We start from the raw sequence: 16280 nt of genomic DNA on the forward strand, positions 1-16280 counted from the left end.
GTGTGGAGAAAATTGGAGTACATAGAGCGAAGTTCCAATAGTTTTTATTTCGCAATTTAAGGTGTGAAGTTCACTAATTGTTGCAATTCAAAATCAATAACTTAAATTTATCAATTTTGAGGCAAAATTAACATATCAAGAACACATGTGATGGTAAATTAAACTTCCTACAATTACCAAAATCATAATTTTCATAAACCTTGCAATGCGTATATTAAGAGAAAGCAAACGTTCTAGAAGGGACTAACTCATAGCTTGGACTGAATCTTTAACTGTTAAATCCTTAGTCAAGTATCAAACAATTATAAGTTCTAATTTATGTTATAAGTTGGTGGATACTAGAGACCCAAAAAGAGCTAACTTCATGCTCAAATGCTCCCAAGTCCAACTCATATTGCAAAACTCATGTTCCACCAAAAAAAGCCCAATCATGCCAGCGAAGGTTGACTCAATTAGTAAAGTTCATGCCTTGTGTGTCCCAAGGTTCGAGTCACACTGCTAGCAGTTCTCGTTGGTGTTGATCTATAAATTCCTACGTAAATCTATACCGATGGCACCTGGCAATTAATGTCATGCATAAGTCTTTCTAACTCGAAATTATGGGTATTGCATGACGCTGGTGGTACAAGTAACTAATCTTCCCTAAACTTTTTTTCACCATAAAAAAAAACCCCCAATCACCACAAAACTCCCAAGTCCAACTTATAACACAAGAAAACACTAGTAAGAGAGTCATAACGCTCACCCGAGATCTCATGTTTAATTTCTCATTTTCCCGCTTAACATTGAATTGAGAGTCAAAAGAGATGATGTAACTCTTGGTGCCAAAGGAATACTATGTGTTGGGGAATATGATTTTGTGGGTCCTCTGGAATTGGAATGCTAGAAAGAGGGGCAGAAGCTGAAGAGAAGATGCCCACAAGAGCCTATACTTTAGTGACAAAAATTCAAAAGTAATAGGACCCATCACAGCTTATAATTTGCTGGAGCCTGGAATTATCAATCATATATAATGATACAACTAACAAGCAGGCCTGTCTCAAAACATAGTAGGTGCAGAAAATTAGATGAAGTTCTTTTGATTAGGTAAACTTTAGGGAGGCAGATTCTCTGCCTTGCTTTTACCATACCCTTCTCATCCTCTCATATGTTATGCGATCACGGTTAAGTCACGTCAATATTTTATATTGAATTTTTTATAGAGATAATAAGACAAAAAGCAATAGGAATATAAAATGTTGACGTGACTTAACCGTGATCGCACAAATAGGAGGGGATAGGAAGGGTATGGTATTGGGAGAGCAGACAATCTGCCTCCAAACCTTAGGCCATTTTTAATGGGATTAATGATACTATGTCTGTTGGGTGTACTAGATTTTGAGTTGAGATCCATTGGATCTATGTGTTTGAAGTCGAGGAACTCGGAAATCCGAACTGTTCAAAAGAGGAAGAGATTCAGGTCGTTCAAAAAACTTGATTTTGTGTGAAGTGAGCCAGTAAAATTGACTAATGGGGTCCCAATATTTAAATTGAGGGGGTCCCTTTTTTGAATCCATGGGTTCCAGTCACAGAAATCCGGAAACTATCTCAATTACATGACAAAATACAACAAGTTAAAGATTTAAACTAAAGTTAAGTAGGAGGAATGATTACCATATAAAATAAAATAAAATACAAAGAGAAAGAAACAGCACTTGTGATGATACAAACATGATTGCTTAGATTAACTAAAACACTTTTAAAGATTCTTGACTTAAATCTTGGTCTTACACCAACGGTAGGATGCGCCTCAATTAAATTAATCATCTAATAGAAAACTTTATTACATGTGACCACCTCCGTTCTTATCAAATTACCTAAATTAAATTTTGAGCACCATTCACTGACTTCCCATTGGTCCTTAAATTACCCAAGGTCATTTTTTTTTGACAAATGATATTATTCTACACTAAGAAGGAAGGAGTGGGCCCAGCCTCACAATAGACTAACAATAATTTGGCGAGAATTGAACCTAAGATCTATCATTTATAAGTGAAAAAGAATATAACTAGATGGTAGTACTAAGTGACAAAGTCACATTTTTAAAAAACAAACTATTGTCTACACTAAATGAGAGAGGGTGAGTTTAGCTTCACGATAGACTAACAATAATATGGTTCAAATTCGTTTTTGACGAGAATCGAACCTAGAGTCACGTTTAACTCCAGAGATGTTTAATTTTTCACAAACTACAAAATAATGTTACCTCATAACAAATATCAAAGTCATTACAAATATATGTTGTTCTCATACCCATGTAAGTCAAACACAACATCAAGTGAAGAAAATTATCACTACTTCGAAAGCTAGTGGATACAAGCTAACTCGTAATTTGCTGATATATATTATTTTCCATATTTTGGAAGAGGTGGCAACGTTGAATCCGCCATCAGCATTAACAAAAACAAATGCTTATATTTACGAAAATTCTAGAATAACCCATGTAATTGTTCTGAAGTCTTGACCCCTAAATCCTTAACGATGAATCCAACGGCTAAAAATCCTAACTTCTGATCTGGTCATACATATTATATAGTCCTCAGATCAAGAAGTATGGGGTCTCAACCAAAAGTTGGAAATAAATATGAACTAATCAGAAAACAAGAAAAAATAATATGGAGGCATATTGTCTGCCCTTCTGTTTGGGTGCCATTCTCATTCCCTCATATTTTGTGCTGTCACGGTTAATCCACGTCAACATTTTATGTTAAATTTTTTATAGATATAAAATGTTGATGTGCCTTAATCGTGACCGCATAAATAGGAGGGGATGGGAAGGGCACCCAAATAGGAGGGCAGATATTCTGCCTCCAAATAGTATAGTTGGAGGCTGTCCAATAACAGTAGGATGCCAAATAAGCCAACAGAATCTTATTTGGATCCTTTTGGTGAGGATTATAGGGATCCGTGAATCGTATTCGTTCATTGTATATCGTACGGTTAGTTTTTGTCAAATAATGTATGTGTTTAATTTTAAATAAAAATATTTAAAATAAATTATAACCTTACGATGTATGATAAACGGACATAATTAACGGATCTCCAAGATCTTTGCGGTGAGAATCCAGGTTCCCAAATAAGAACAAATTAACTATATGGTTACGTCACGTAGCAAATTTACGCACCAATTTTAAAGCTTGGTCAACCCTCGTAATTATGGAGAAACAACGGGGTCAAACACATGCTCTCCCTCTCCCGCTCCCGAAGCCCAGAACTTTTCTCTTTGTCTATGAACCCTAAAAAATAAGACCCCAAAATTAGAAAAGTTTCAGTTCAAACGAAAACAAGCAGCTTTTCCCAAAATTCAGAGTCGTCTCGGGATTTTCAAACACTCCTTAGCTGTTGATTTTTACCAATTGAAGTATCATCGGTGGATTCAGCTGCTTCATTGGTAAGTAGCTTGTTTTTGTGCTTCCATTTTTAGGAATTTTGGATTTTTAATTTTTTTTTTTTTTTGGTATCCTGGAATTGTTTTCGTGGAAGCTCTGTTTGGCTGGTGAGAAAATAGTCTAAAAGCTGAATTTTGCAGTTCGTTTTGTTCTTTGAGCTTGTTTTAGCTCTGTTTGGTTGGTGAGAAAATGTAAGAAAGTGAAAGTATTAAGATAATTTGAATTGCGTATTGCATTTTTTGCTGCTTAACTTATGTGTTAATAGAAATGAAAAAAAATTTCAAAGACTGTAGACTTAGAGATAAATATATATACATATATATGTGTGTGTGTGGGTGCATATTTGTTTTTGCATTTTTTTTAAATGACTTGATAAAGTTTTATCTTATGTTTTCTTCCATTTTTATTAGCACTTAAGCAGGTTCCTTTGTGATTTGATTCACAGTTACATGAAATTTAGTTGAGTCGACAAGATTATAGTTATTGGGACTTTTTTAATTGTGATTTTTCCTTCTTTTTTTTTATTTTTATTTTTTTTAACTTTTGCAGTTCAACGGGTCTGCGTAGTGGTTGGTAATTGTTGAGGACGAAGTGATCCTTTTGGGGATTGTATATTGGTAGTGGTTATACTCTGCAATGTCTTGGTGGTGATGTTCGTTTTATACATGTGAAGAACCGAAGAAGTTATGGAGAGTTTAGAAGTCATGAGTAACGGTGTTGAATCATGCAATGGAGATTCGGTTCAGCTTAGCAATGATGTGAAAGAAAATGATAATCGGGATCTTGACCTTCTCCAGGATTTGGATTCTTATTGGGAAGAAATCAGTGACCGGTTGACCATATCGAGGATGGTGAGTGACTCAGTCATCAAGGGGATTGTTAATGCAGTAACCAATGACGCAGCAGAGAAAATTGCTCAAAAAGAACTAGAGGTGACTAAGCTGAAGGAAATGTTACATGTTTACCATTTGGGTGGTGAGGAAAACGAATTCTCACCCATGCAGCGAGAGTCAAAGGGAACTGAAGACAGACCTATTAAAAAAGGTGCCAAAGGTGGCATGCGTCCTAGCTTTCTTGAAGCTGTCGTACAGCATGATGGCATAGAAAAAACTTTGGGCATCTTAAAAGGAACAACTGAAGAGCACTTCAAGCAGCTCAAGAATGAAATTGATGGGATTAGAGGGTGTAGTTCGATCAAGAGGATTGGTTCTGGTTCTCAGTTGTTGGGTTTCGGTGACATACTGCAAGATAATGTATCTGACAGATGGATTGATGTGGATAGATTGCTCAATAGCCTAAAAGGTGCAATAGAAACTGTCTTTCAACGGGTGGAAGAAATGGTTAGCTTGGCAAATGCATCAGTCTGTGAATGGCAGCAGGAGCAGGATTTTAAAGCAGAAATAGACGCACTGGTGATGAGGAATTGTATCCGGAGTGTTGAAGAAAAAAATTTGGACCGGTTTCATGGCGATAAGAATTTGCATTGGCTTGGAAGGATGGAAGAGATATCAAGTTTACGTGAGGAATTAGATACCATTTCAAAATCACTATCTATTTCTGACATTGGGCACCTATCTTCTTACGGGTCCTTGGAAGGTGATGAAGAGAGTAATAATTATAAGAAGGGTGACCGTTTGCACCGCAAGGTTTCATCATCGTTGCTATCATCACCAACAATGACTTCAACATCAACATCAACATCAACATCATCATCATCATCTCTTTGGGAAGAAAATGGAAAACATGATGAGTCAGAAATAATGCAAGAACATTTGGATGCCACCCGGCTTAGGCATATGTCAATAGATGAGTTGACAAACTATTACAATAATGAGATGACTAAATTGAAGAGAAGTCATGAATCTGAAGTGCTAAATTTGACTGAGCAACTATTCAGCCTCAGAAGAGAATTTTTCAGGGAAAGGGGATCCTCTTTGCCGTCAAAGAAGAGTAAGGAGTTTGACATGTTGAGGAGGCGAATCTCTGAGGTTATTACTAAATTAGATGAAGTGCTTGTCGAAAAGGCGGACGTGGCTACATTTGGTATTTATGAAGAAAGTCTTAGCAGTTTGAAAGACAGACTGGAGTTGCTCATTTCAGAAAATAAGCACCTCAGATATTTGCTTGCAGATAAGAAAAGGGAAGTTAAGTGTCTTTCAATTCAAGTTTCTGAGGCTGCTAAGAAAATGTCAGAACATTCCATGGCTGAGGCAAAGTTGTTAAAAACAACTGCTAATCTTAAATCAGCTGTTAAAGATGCGGATATTGAAGCTTTAATTGTTGAAGATACATATGCTTGTATTCTCAGGGGAATGATGGATCAAATTAATTGTATCGCTGAAGAGTCACATATGGAAAATATTTATATGCAAGAAATCTACAAAGGTATACTTAAAGAAGCTGCCCATAGTGCTCAACCTGCTAGCCAACGTGAAATTGAAGATTTGAGTATGGAGTACACTATCATGCAAGAACTATGTGTACTTGTATTCAAAGAAGTCATGAAAGATGCTGAGAAAAATCTCAACAACCTGAACTTGAAATATATAGAAGAAAATGAACTCCGGGTTTTGATTGAGATGGAAAAACTAGAAAAAGAGAAACAATGTGAAGTGGAGGTTGCAAACACAGTGAGATTAAAGCAAGAAATATTATCTCTGTCAGAAGAAAAGGAGCAGTTGGCACAGGATGCAACAGCGGCATTGGAAAACGAAAAGGAGAGATATGAATTAGCTGCTCAGGAGCTACATAATTTAAGGGACGAGACATGTCGGCAACAGAAATTGATTTCTGACAGCATTGAAGAGTCAAATGCTACAAAGCAGAACTTAACTGATGCATTGGAGCAAATTGAAAGACGTAAGGCTGACATGTGCATGTTAGATCAGAGGCTTGAACTAGCAATGAAAGAGTTAAGCGAAGTTAATGAGGAGAGGAGAATGCTTCTTGATGCAAACCAAGAGAAGCAGAATGTTTTATCTTTGTTGGAAGCAAAAGAAAGGGAACACAAGCAGCAATTGGAATCAACGGCTGTGTATATCCGTGAATTATTGAAAGGGGTTGCTGAATTTGAATGTAGAGTAACACAAGATATTTCAAGGAAATGTTCAAGGTACTTGCTCGGTTATTTTTATCTCTTATTGCTTCGTGTAAATTCTTTTGTGCTCGAGTTCTGTCAATAGATTTGCTTCCACATTCTTATATGATTCCTGGATGGGGTGATGTTTTGTTAATCTAATGGGATGTGTTTCTACATTCGGAACCCTCATAATGTACCTGTGGCTTTGTTTCCAGGTTGAAGAGTTTGGGTTCTCAATTGCGTTTTCTTAAACAAAAAGCTAATGTCATTGTAAGAAGAGGGTTGCTGTACCGGCAGAGACTCGAAAAGAAATGTTCTGACCTTGAAAAGGCCGAAGCTGAGGTATGTGAATTCCAATCAGATAAGTACTATGCATTCGTATATTCCAACTTGATGTTTTGGCCTCATATTATATTTCGTGCTATAAAACCCATGGAATTGAATCGATGCTTGCATATACACGTGGGAGGAGCTGTTTGAGATGCCCTGCTGGATGACGGAACAGTGTAAATATGATTGGAAGTTATCTTCCATTACTGACCCTGAAATGACTTCTCTTTCAGTGTTATGTTGTAATTTTGTTATGCAAGAAAAGGAATTATATCTTTAAGTATATTGTTAGATGAACTTCTGATTACGAATCAAGGATAGCTTTTGTAGTTTGTTATAATTGAGTTTTTGTCATTGAATTTCAGGTTGATCTTTTGGGGGATGAGGTGGGGACTCTATTGAGCCTTGTTGAGAAAATATACATTGCTCTTGATCATTATTCACCAGTATTGAAGCATTATCCTGGAGTAAGATGCTTTCTTTTATCCATTGGTTGATCATGTTAGCTCTATATACCTTCTAGATTTCAGGGGAACCAGTGTACAATATGAATGTATTGATGTTTGTGGAAGTATCGGATGCCTGTGTTTGAAAAAAGTTTGATGTCGGTGTAAATATCAATTAAAATTGGAGGAAACGACAGAAATTTATCCCAAGCATGAAAGTTAATAAAAACTTATAATTGATTCTGAATTATAATAAAAATGTTGTGCTTCTAACAAAAGCAATTCTGCAAATAGGCCCTTATATATTTTGTAAGTATTAGTGGGAATATGTTCATATCTGTTAATAAGTTTTTGGTTCAGAAGATCTAGTGTGGTGAATGCTTTGATGAGCGGAAATAACATATGTATGTTGATCGCATCTTTTCTCTTGCGTTTGCAGATAACTGAAATCTTGACGCTGGTAAGAAGAGAACTAACTGGAGAAATTAAAGCAGCTTGATACACCCTTTTGCCTTTGGTAAGGTTTCCAATTTAATGGTTTCGTCTTTCTACAACAGCTCATCATGTCACATAACTCCTATAAATGTGTTTAAATTTTACTTATTTGAAACTGTTGGGTCGAATACTCTTAATGGTCTCGCCCTTGCATCTTTTGTGTGACGCAGTGTCAGCAGAGTAGTTGTCAGGCAATTCACAGCCTTTGTCAAAACAACCATCCAGGAAAAAGTCGAGGGCCCTGAAGAGAGATAATCCCATAAGAGAGACATGTTGCAGAAGCAAAATTTGACAAAGGAACAAGATGTGAAATGGTTTGCAACCAACAGGGGCAGTGCGAAAATCGAAAATAGTGAGCTTGGTTTTTGAAGTATAGTTTTTATTCGATTCTTTTTGTCTAGGTGCCGAGGTAAACTACTTCCTCCTTCCATGGTTGGAAGAAGTTGTTTTAGAGTCCACTTGTTTCCTATAGGTTTAGAGTCCGATTTGTATGTCCCTGCAGAAGAGTCTTTTACATAGCAATACTTTTTTGGGTAAATACTACATGTTTGTTTCAGCGCTGCTTTCTGTTGTAAAGTTAAAACTTTCTTTCATAAAATAAATTAATTGATTAGGAGAGCGGATCCGTAACACTACTGTTTTTTACATAAATTTTTGACATGTTTTTGTGTGGCTTATTCAGTAATGTATTTTAACGATTTGGATTTGTGGTAGACATGATCTTTGAGGAAGACGTAAATGATAAATGATTCGAATCGTTGAAATACATTACAGAGTAGGTTTTACAAAAATATTGTGTTAAAAAAATTTGTGTCATGGATCCATCTTATTAATTAATTAAAATGACAACGAATTGAAAGTTCCAACTTTTCTTTTTCCTGTTGAAAAATAGAATCATAGATTACTATTCAAATGTTGCGGATGAAATACAACTTCTCCCCGGACTTGGTCTCTTCTGATCTTTCCGGTCGTCGTTGCCGGAAACGGCTTCTTCCATAAAATGAATATTTTTGGTATCTTAAACCTGCAAATATCATAGGATTAATGTTAACCATTATATGGTAATTGCACATGTGTACAAAATTTTCCATGCGAAGCTAGAACGAGAAATTTGAGACACTGCTTGGCTCCTTACCCCGTCAAATTTTTTTGTTTACAATGTTGGGAAAGAACATCACTGGAGATGTGAGGCATTTGTTTTGAGACCGAGTGTTTGATGGTTGTATTCATCCACTGCCAATCTTCTCTTATTTGAACACAAGCAACAACCATCTCGGTGAGACGAGAATCCGGAATTCCGACGACAACAACGCCGGTTACCCCTGGATGTTGTAATAGGGTTCTCTCCACCTACGGATCGGAGATAAGTAACGAAATAAGTAAATATACTTCTTTAAATTGGTGAATTTGCGACAATAAAAATCTAGGGTGTATGCGCCAGTTATATGTAACTTTGAGACTCACATACCTCTTCAGGGTAAATGTTCTCCCCTCCGCTCTTGATCCGACCGTTTGCTCGTCCGATTAGCCACACATTGCCAGAGTCATCAACGGATCCAACGTCGCCGGTGTCAAACCATACTTCATTGCCGGAAACTGACTCATTTGGTGGACTTCCGTGCCAATATCTGAGCATCATATGTTGACCTCTAGTTAAGATCCTTCCCACATGAGAGGAGCCATCGACCGAGATCTTTAGTTCCACATGAGGAGCCGGCTTCCCAACACAAACACCCCTTTCTTCATGAGCTGAATGCAGTTTTCGTTCATCATTCAACCGTGGAGGGCCGCCGGAGTTGTCAACGCTTGGATCATACAGAGTCATGAAGGTTAATGACGAGCTTGTCTCCGTCATTCCTTAAGTTATCGGAAGGTAAGGAGAAACAAAATCGTAAGATTTTCGAATCAAATTTTCGAGGGCTAATGGCTCGTCTGGTGTCTAGGACTAAATTGGATTGGATAACTCGTAAAACCGGTCAAATCCAATCCTAGACACCAGACGATCCCTATGTAAACGAGGGAACCTGCCGGGATAAAGATAACTTACCATAAGCTGAGAGAAGCTTAGCTTGTGGGAACAATTTAATGGCAGCTTTGGTCAGCCCAATTGACAAGCCTCCACCTCCATTTAACACCTTCTTCACACTATCTATCCCTTTCCATGTTTCCTTCCCCCTGACATACTTCAGAACATGAACACCGAAAAACAATGGACGCAAGGCACAGTACAAATCGAAACTATGACACTAAGCGCTGCAAAGTACAAGGCTTTGGAAGTTGATTTTCTTTGGATTCATGCGTGCATTACTTAGAAAAAAAGGGTCATCAATTCACCTGAACTTAGAAACCAAATCAGCCATCATTGCAGGAACGGTGATCAGAGAAGTCACGCTATGTCGCTCAATGGCTTCGAGGGCGGATTTAGCCTCAAACTTGGGCATCAAAACATGGCGTGCTCCGATCATTAGCATTGCCAGAGCTGATGACAACCCACCAATGTGGCACAATGGAGCAGTATGCAAGTAAACCTGCAAACATCCACACAATTCAACGTTATGAAGTCGTTCAATTTCGTGGGCTTGTTCAAAACCCCGCTTTTGTGTAAAAACCTAGTCCGAGCATTCTCGACTACCTAACTGCAAACTACGAAAGGAACACTTACGTACATCATCCTCACCATAGCCAGCAACGGCGATTTTCGCTAGGGACTGTATGATAAAAGCCGAGTGGCTTAGGGTAACTCCCTTTGGCCTTCCAGAGGTTCCTACATATTTAACAAGAACAAATCGATAACTAAAACAAATTAGTGACCGGATTATCTTACAACTAATATCCGAAAAATCTTTTGAGAACAAATAAACACAGTAGAGAGAGCTCGTGCCAGAAGTGAAGCATATGATCACAGCCCCCTCAGGTGCCCAGGAGTAGTTCAATGGCAGCGCAGCTCCTACGGAATGCTTTTTAATCGACTCAGTAGTTAACGCTGGCCAAATGAAGAATGAAGATGAACACATTAACCCAATTGGTTTTCATTACAATTTTCTAAATGTGAAATACATGTCTTAGAAACTACATACGATTATTCGAAGCCCTTAAGACATCCGACGAAGGAGAATCCACCGAAACATGCCACCTCAGAGAAGGTATATCGCGAAGTTGAAGCTTTGAGTACCAAGGGATGCAGCTATCATCGGTCACTAACATTGCCGGCCTCACTACCTCCATTGCCAAAAGTGCTTCTTCATAGCTCTGCAGGGGTGCAAACACAAATTAAACAGATGTTGGGTCAGATTTTGTTACAGAAAAGTAATTGACGAAATTATGGTTTCAAAGTTTACTTACGTACCCATCGGTAATTAAGAGGAGCAGCTATGGCACCAACATATGCAATGGCTAGTAACCACTCCAAATACAACTCACTGAGAATAACGAAACCAAATATTAGCACTGAGCCATGTTTTGGAACGGCTAAAAGTGCTTTCAGATTACCAAAAGCGCTTCTAACCGTAATTAAAAGAGAGAACTAAATGTGTTTATGGATGATAAAAGCACTTTTTCAGCTTTCTCGAGAAGCACCAAGCAAGTGTTGCTTCAGGAAGCATTTGAATTTTTAGAGATGTTTTGTTGTGCTTCTAATAACGTTACGAGCGAAAGTGCTTTTTCAAGAAATGTTTGAATTTTAGTAAAAAGTTCGTTTCGTTTCTGGTAAAATTACGAGTAGAAGTAGAAGTGCTTCCTAAAATCCTGAACGAGTCCTTAGGATTGACCATCTTTGAAAAAGCATTTTACAAGTGAAGCAGCACCTGTTGAAGGCAGCAATCGAAACGACGTCACCAGAACATATGCCGAGCGGAAGCAGGCCTCGGGCCAGTTCCATGACACCCTCCACGAACTCCTTGCCCGTCTTTTGGCGGTTGCCGGTGACCATGACCACTGAATTGCGCCGGAGAGTAGATAGGAGGCTCATGCACTGGCAAATGTGGGCCTGTGAGTAATTACCCATTTCTCTGGGGTGCAAACCAATAATCTACTAAAATTGCTGTTCTTTTGTGAGGCTCTGAGAATTCCGTTTGAAAGAAGGAGAGGGTAGAGAAAGAGAGGTCTGAGCAGAGTGCCATTGGAAGACTGGCTTTCAAGTTATCTTATCTTATAATATTTTAAGTCAATCACAGCAGCTATTTTACCACACACAATGATAATATTTTAAGTCAATCACTTATTATTGTGCGTTATTTTTGTTATTCAAATGTTTTATTTTTCTCACATATCAGTACATGATTGACTTAAAAATTGCGCTAAAAAAAAATCATGCGAATGAAAGTTAATCTACCGTTAAAGTTTGATTTTTCTCATTTTTCTTAGAATTTAAAGGAGGAAAAAGAAAAGAAGGTGTGGATAGCTATTATTACTACACAAAAACAATGAAGGAGAAGTAACTTGAGTCCGGATCCTTGCCGGCTTCTCTTTGTGAGAATCCCGAAGATCTGTGAATTGTGTTCGTTTATCGTACATCGTACGGTCAGAAATCATTTTAAATATTTTTATTTAAAAATAAACATAAACAATACTGTAAACACGGAAATTCATGCGATGAACGAGACAAGAAACAAGTGTACAAAATAATATTTGTATTGATGATTTAGGGGTTACAATCTCTTCTACAAATTTAGCCTCTGATTCTATCTTTGCAATGGGTGGATTTGATGTTGTTGGTCCAAAGGGCCGTCGGGGCTTGATCTTGACGAACGGATGAACGGATCTTCAAGGGTCGTTGGGCTTGAACTTGACGAACGGATCTTCAAGGGCCTTTGGGCTTGATCTTGAAGAATGGATGTGTGGATTTGTTGATGTTTGTTGATCCAAAGGGCCGTTGGGGCTTATCTTAGGATGAACGGATGATGAACGATGAACACTTTCTTCAAGGGCCGTCGGGGCTTGATCTTGAATAGATGAATGGTCTTCAAGGGCCATCGGGGCTTGATCTTGAAGGAGGATTTGACGAAGAACGAAGAGAGCTTTCTTGATATTTCGGGAATTTGCTTGAGAGCTTTAGAGTTTCAAAGCTTCAAGGTTTTAGTGTAATGTGAATTGGTTATCAATTCCTTTCCCCAAATGAATGTCTTGGCCTCTTATTTATAGAATTCCAAAACTTGATTTTTTGGATTTAAATAATTAGATGAAATAAATCATTTCTGCCAGGTGTTGACACGTGTCCCGTTTGATGACTTTTTCGATTTATTTTGATTTTTCGTTTATTCACATGCTATGTGTAAAATTTATGTGACACATAAACATTGAAATTTTAATTATTGATCAATGTTTATTTTACCGAAATTTCGATGTCTACAAATATTTGACAAAAACGGATCGCACGATGTACGATGAACGGACACAATTCACGAATCTTCAAGATCATCACCAAAATAATCCGGAGAGGCTCCTGTTGGAAGTAACTTAGCATCAAAGTTAAGCCCATATTAATAATTTACCCCAAAAAAATAAAATAAAATCCCATATTAATAAAATAAATCAAAAAAAAATTAAGCCTCCAAATACTACACATGGATAAAGCTAAGACATCTCCCGATCACATATAATATTAATAACACGATTGAGCAACCCGTGACAATCACGGATGAAATATGACTATTTCTTATCAAGCTTCTTTATTTTTTTTTGGACGAATATTTCTTATCAAGCTCTACAAAAAAAAAGATAATGCCCTTCTTTGAATCCAAAACCAGAATTCAAGCTTTACAATAATACAAAGCAAAAGCTTCATCATCACAAAAGATAAAAGTTCCTACACCCAAATTAACGGCCACACCCATCTTTTCATGTCATGCATCATGCTTATGTTTGATGTCTCGAATTAGATTGAATTCAGGATCTCATAAAATTTAAATATATTAAACCGGTCGAAGGCCAACTTTTAAAATTATTCAAGTCATCCGTGACTAGTCCATTCTCTACTTCAACTAGACAAAATTAAATCCAATCCGTGACTGGATTGTAAGCAACCCACATGATTGTGAGATTGCGAATGACAATCTAATCAAGTTTTTTATTCTTTTGTTCGAATCTAGTGAGCTATCTAATCCAATACCGAATAAGATTTCCCATGTGCTCTCGTTGAAATTATCCATTTTGTGTTCTTTTATTATTTATGGGGTGTAAACTCTATAAAAAAAGTGGAAAAGGTGCATGTGATTTAGGTTGGTGTGTGAGCCAGTGAGTGGTTAATAGCAGAGTACAGCAAATCATACGACGACGTTTGGAGCAATTGAAGTCAATATATATTGACTTCTGAGTTCTGTCAATTCGAGAGAGAGGAGAGAGAGAGAGAGAGAGAGCGACCGCCTCTCACTCCCCACTCGTCTCCGACGAACGACAACAAACTTTAGACTTATCGCTTATCAGTGCTCATACTCTTATAAAACGACGCCGTCGCTGGACCTGAGCCCTCTGGAGACGGAGGAAGAGGAAGAGAGGGAGAGAAATGGCGTTTCTCATCGAAATTGGTGTAGCAGCGATCGCGGTGTTTCTGATTGCGGTGGCCATGGAATCGGACGGCCGAGAGCTGCGGCCGTCCGATCACGGCCTCGTGTACCAGGACCAGGCGCCGGCGAGCGCGAATTCGCCGACGGAAGAGAAGTCGTTCTTCGTCGGGGGAGGAGGAGGAGAGAATTCGCCGGCGGCGGGTGACGCGGCACTGCCGAAGCCGAAGGCGATGAACTCGAGCGACGAGTCGTGGTGGAAGGGCGTGGTGGCACGTGACGGTGGGCGGGGTAGAGATCTCGTGAGGGACGTGCTGCTGGTGGCGAGCTTAATTTGTGGGATTGCCGGCGTGGCTCTGTTTGTGGCCTCTGCTTTCGTTTACGTCTTAAGGTACCGAAAGCATAAATCTTTACCGTCAGAAGCTCCGTCATCGTGAGGTAATAATTATATTAAGAAATAACTAATGTTCTTTGGATTTTTTCCCTTCAATTTTTTTTTCCACTTTTTTTCATGTAAATATAATTAAGAGGTGAATCATATGTGATAGAGGATATTCCAAATTTTTATTTACATTAAATTTATCTAAATTATTCATCTAAAATATGATAAATAGAGCGGAATTCAAACTTTAGTGCAAAGAGAAACATAGGGCTTTGAGACTAAATCGAAATCTACCGAATGAGTATTAATCAACTTTTATTACATTGTTACTTTTTTTTTATCATTAGGAGGTTGTTTGAATGTGTTTTTAAAATGTTTTTAGAATCAATTCTTAGTAAAAATTCAAGTAAATTCTGAAAAAGCACGGAAGAAAGCACATAACTGGTGCTTCTTGCATAAAGCACTTTAATGCAAGAAGCACATAACAGGTACTTCTTGCATAAAGCACATAACTGGTGCTTTTGAAATCAAAAAATATTTTATTTAAAAGTGCTTTCAGTCATTTTAAAAGTACAACGAGTACCTTTCAAGTTTACGTTTCCTTACCTCCAAATGGATAAAAGTTTTAATTAGTGAAGTTCATATCACTGGCTTGCAAGGATATGTAGCCTTGATGATCAAAAGTGTTTCCTCAAACAATATGAGGAGTAATCTTTTGTAACGATACGTCCTAGTCAATGAGACGGGGTTTATGCAAAGATCTAATTATTGCAAGATCTCTAATTTTTAAAATTTAAATGGTTGATTTTTCAAACCACTCTGGTAGATACCATGAAAACAGTCGTTGAATTTATGTTACATACTTTTTTTAAGATTTAAATTATAGTTAACACTAGGTTGGTAATGTATCGATGTATAGCTTTTATGTGGCATTAAATTGTTAGAGAATGCGAACTATGCATCCTCGTGGTATGTTCCGATATATACGATGAGAAATGCTAAAAAAACTCTCCATAGATTCTCTGTCATCTTAAAATTTATTGTTAATTTCATGTCAATATCATGAACATTATGGCAAAAACATAAAAGTGACAGAGAGTCTTTTTAACGTTTGAAATGGAGGGGGCATTGTTGGCTGGAATGGGGATCCTCTCCTGATCCTCTTTGTGAGGATCTTGAGAATCTTTAAATCGTGTCCGTTTATCGTATATCATGTGGCTAGAAATCATTTTAAATACTTTTATTTGAAATTAAATATAAATAATATTTGATGAAAATTGACGTTACAAATAACAGACTTAATATGAGGAATCCTCATTATGGAGGCTGGTGAGGTTATAATCCAGATCCTCATTATGTAGGCTGGTGAGGTTATAATCCAGCCCACATGACATGGTTGACTTTGGGGTAGCTTGTGGTCCACGTCACAAAGAATCAAAGACGATAATGAACCTAAGAACGCCTGCCTTCAATTCAATCTCCATCACCATTCATTTCATGGGGTCCTTGGCATACGAATCAGATGATGATAAACAACCAAAGAACATGGTTATTTGCGTCGGATCTTTTCCAAAGAATCGGATTCGGTTTAGTGATACCTTTCTTCCCGTTAATTAGTTCTTA

The 16280-nt window shown here is 37.7% G+C and overlaps 3 protein-coding genes across 3 annotated transcripts; 2 read left to right on the forward strand and 1 right to left on the reverse strand.

Annotated features, from left to right (window-relative positions):
- Positions 1 to 3199: 3199 nt before the first annotated feature.
- On the forward strand, positions 3200 to 8334 carry LOC126587688 (WPP domain-associated protein). The gene is made up of 6 exons (XM_050252778.1): positions 3200 to 3430; positions 3978 to 6540; positions 6723 to 6849; positions 7203 to 7304; positions 7723 to 7800; positions 7949 to 8334. The coding sequence occupies exons 2-5, from the start codon at positions 4115 to 4117 to the stop codon at positions 7780 to 7782; spliced, it is 2715 nt and encodes a 904-aa protein (XP_050108735.1). The 5' UTR covers positions 3200 to 3430; positions 3978 to 4114; the 3' UTR covers positions 7783 to 7800; positions 7949 to 8334.
- Positions 8335 to 8500: 166 nt separating this feature from the next.
- Positions 8501 to 11919, reverse strand: LOC126587696 (2-succinylbenzoate--CoA ligase, chloroplastic/peroxisomal). The gene is made up of 10 exons (XM_050252788.1): positions 11582 to 11919; positions 11125 to 11197; positions 10856 to 11027; positions 10660 to 10761; positions 10445 to 10542; positions 10113 to 10306; positions 9826 to 9953; positions 9247 to 9635; positions 8914 to 9128; positions 8501 to 8802 (listed from the first exon to the last, which is right to left on the reverse strand). Exons 1-10 carry the CDS (start codon positions 11779 to 11781, stop codon positions 8673 to 8675), a joined length of 1701 nt encoding a protein of 566 aa, XP_050108745.1. The 5' UTR covers positions 11782 to 11919; the 3' UTR covers positions 8501 to 8672.
- A 2166-nt stretch (positions 11920 to 14085) lies between these two features.
- Positions 14086 to 14863, forward strand: LOC126587717 (uncharacterized). Its single transcript, XM_050252806.1, has one exon. It carries the CDS (start codon positions 14278 to 14280, stop codon positions 14710 to 14712), a length of 435 nt encoding a protein of 144 aa, XP_050108763.1. The 5' UTR covers positions 14086 to 14277; the 3' UTR covers positions 14713 to 14863.
- Positions 14864 to 16280: the final 1417 nt, after the last annotated feature.

This window comes from Malus sylvestris, chromosome 10, assembly GCF_916048215.2.
Source record: "Malus sylvestris chromosome 10, drMalSylv7.2, whole genome shotgun sequence".
Classification (NCBI taxonomy): Eukaryota; Viridiplantae; Streptophyta; class Magnoliopsida; order Rosales; family Rosaceae; genus Malus; species Malus sylvestris.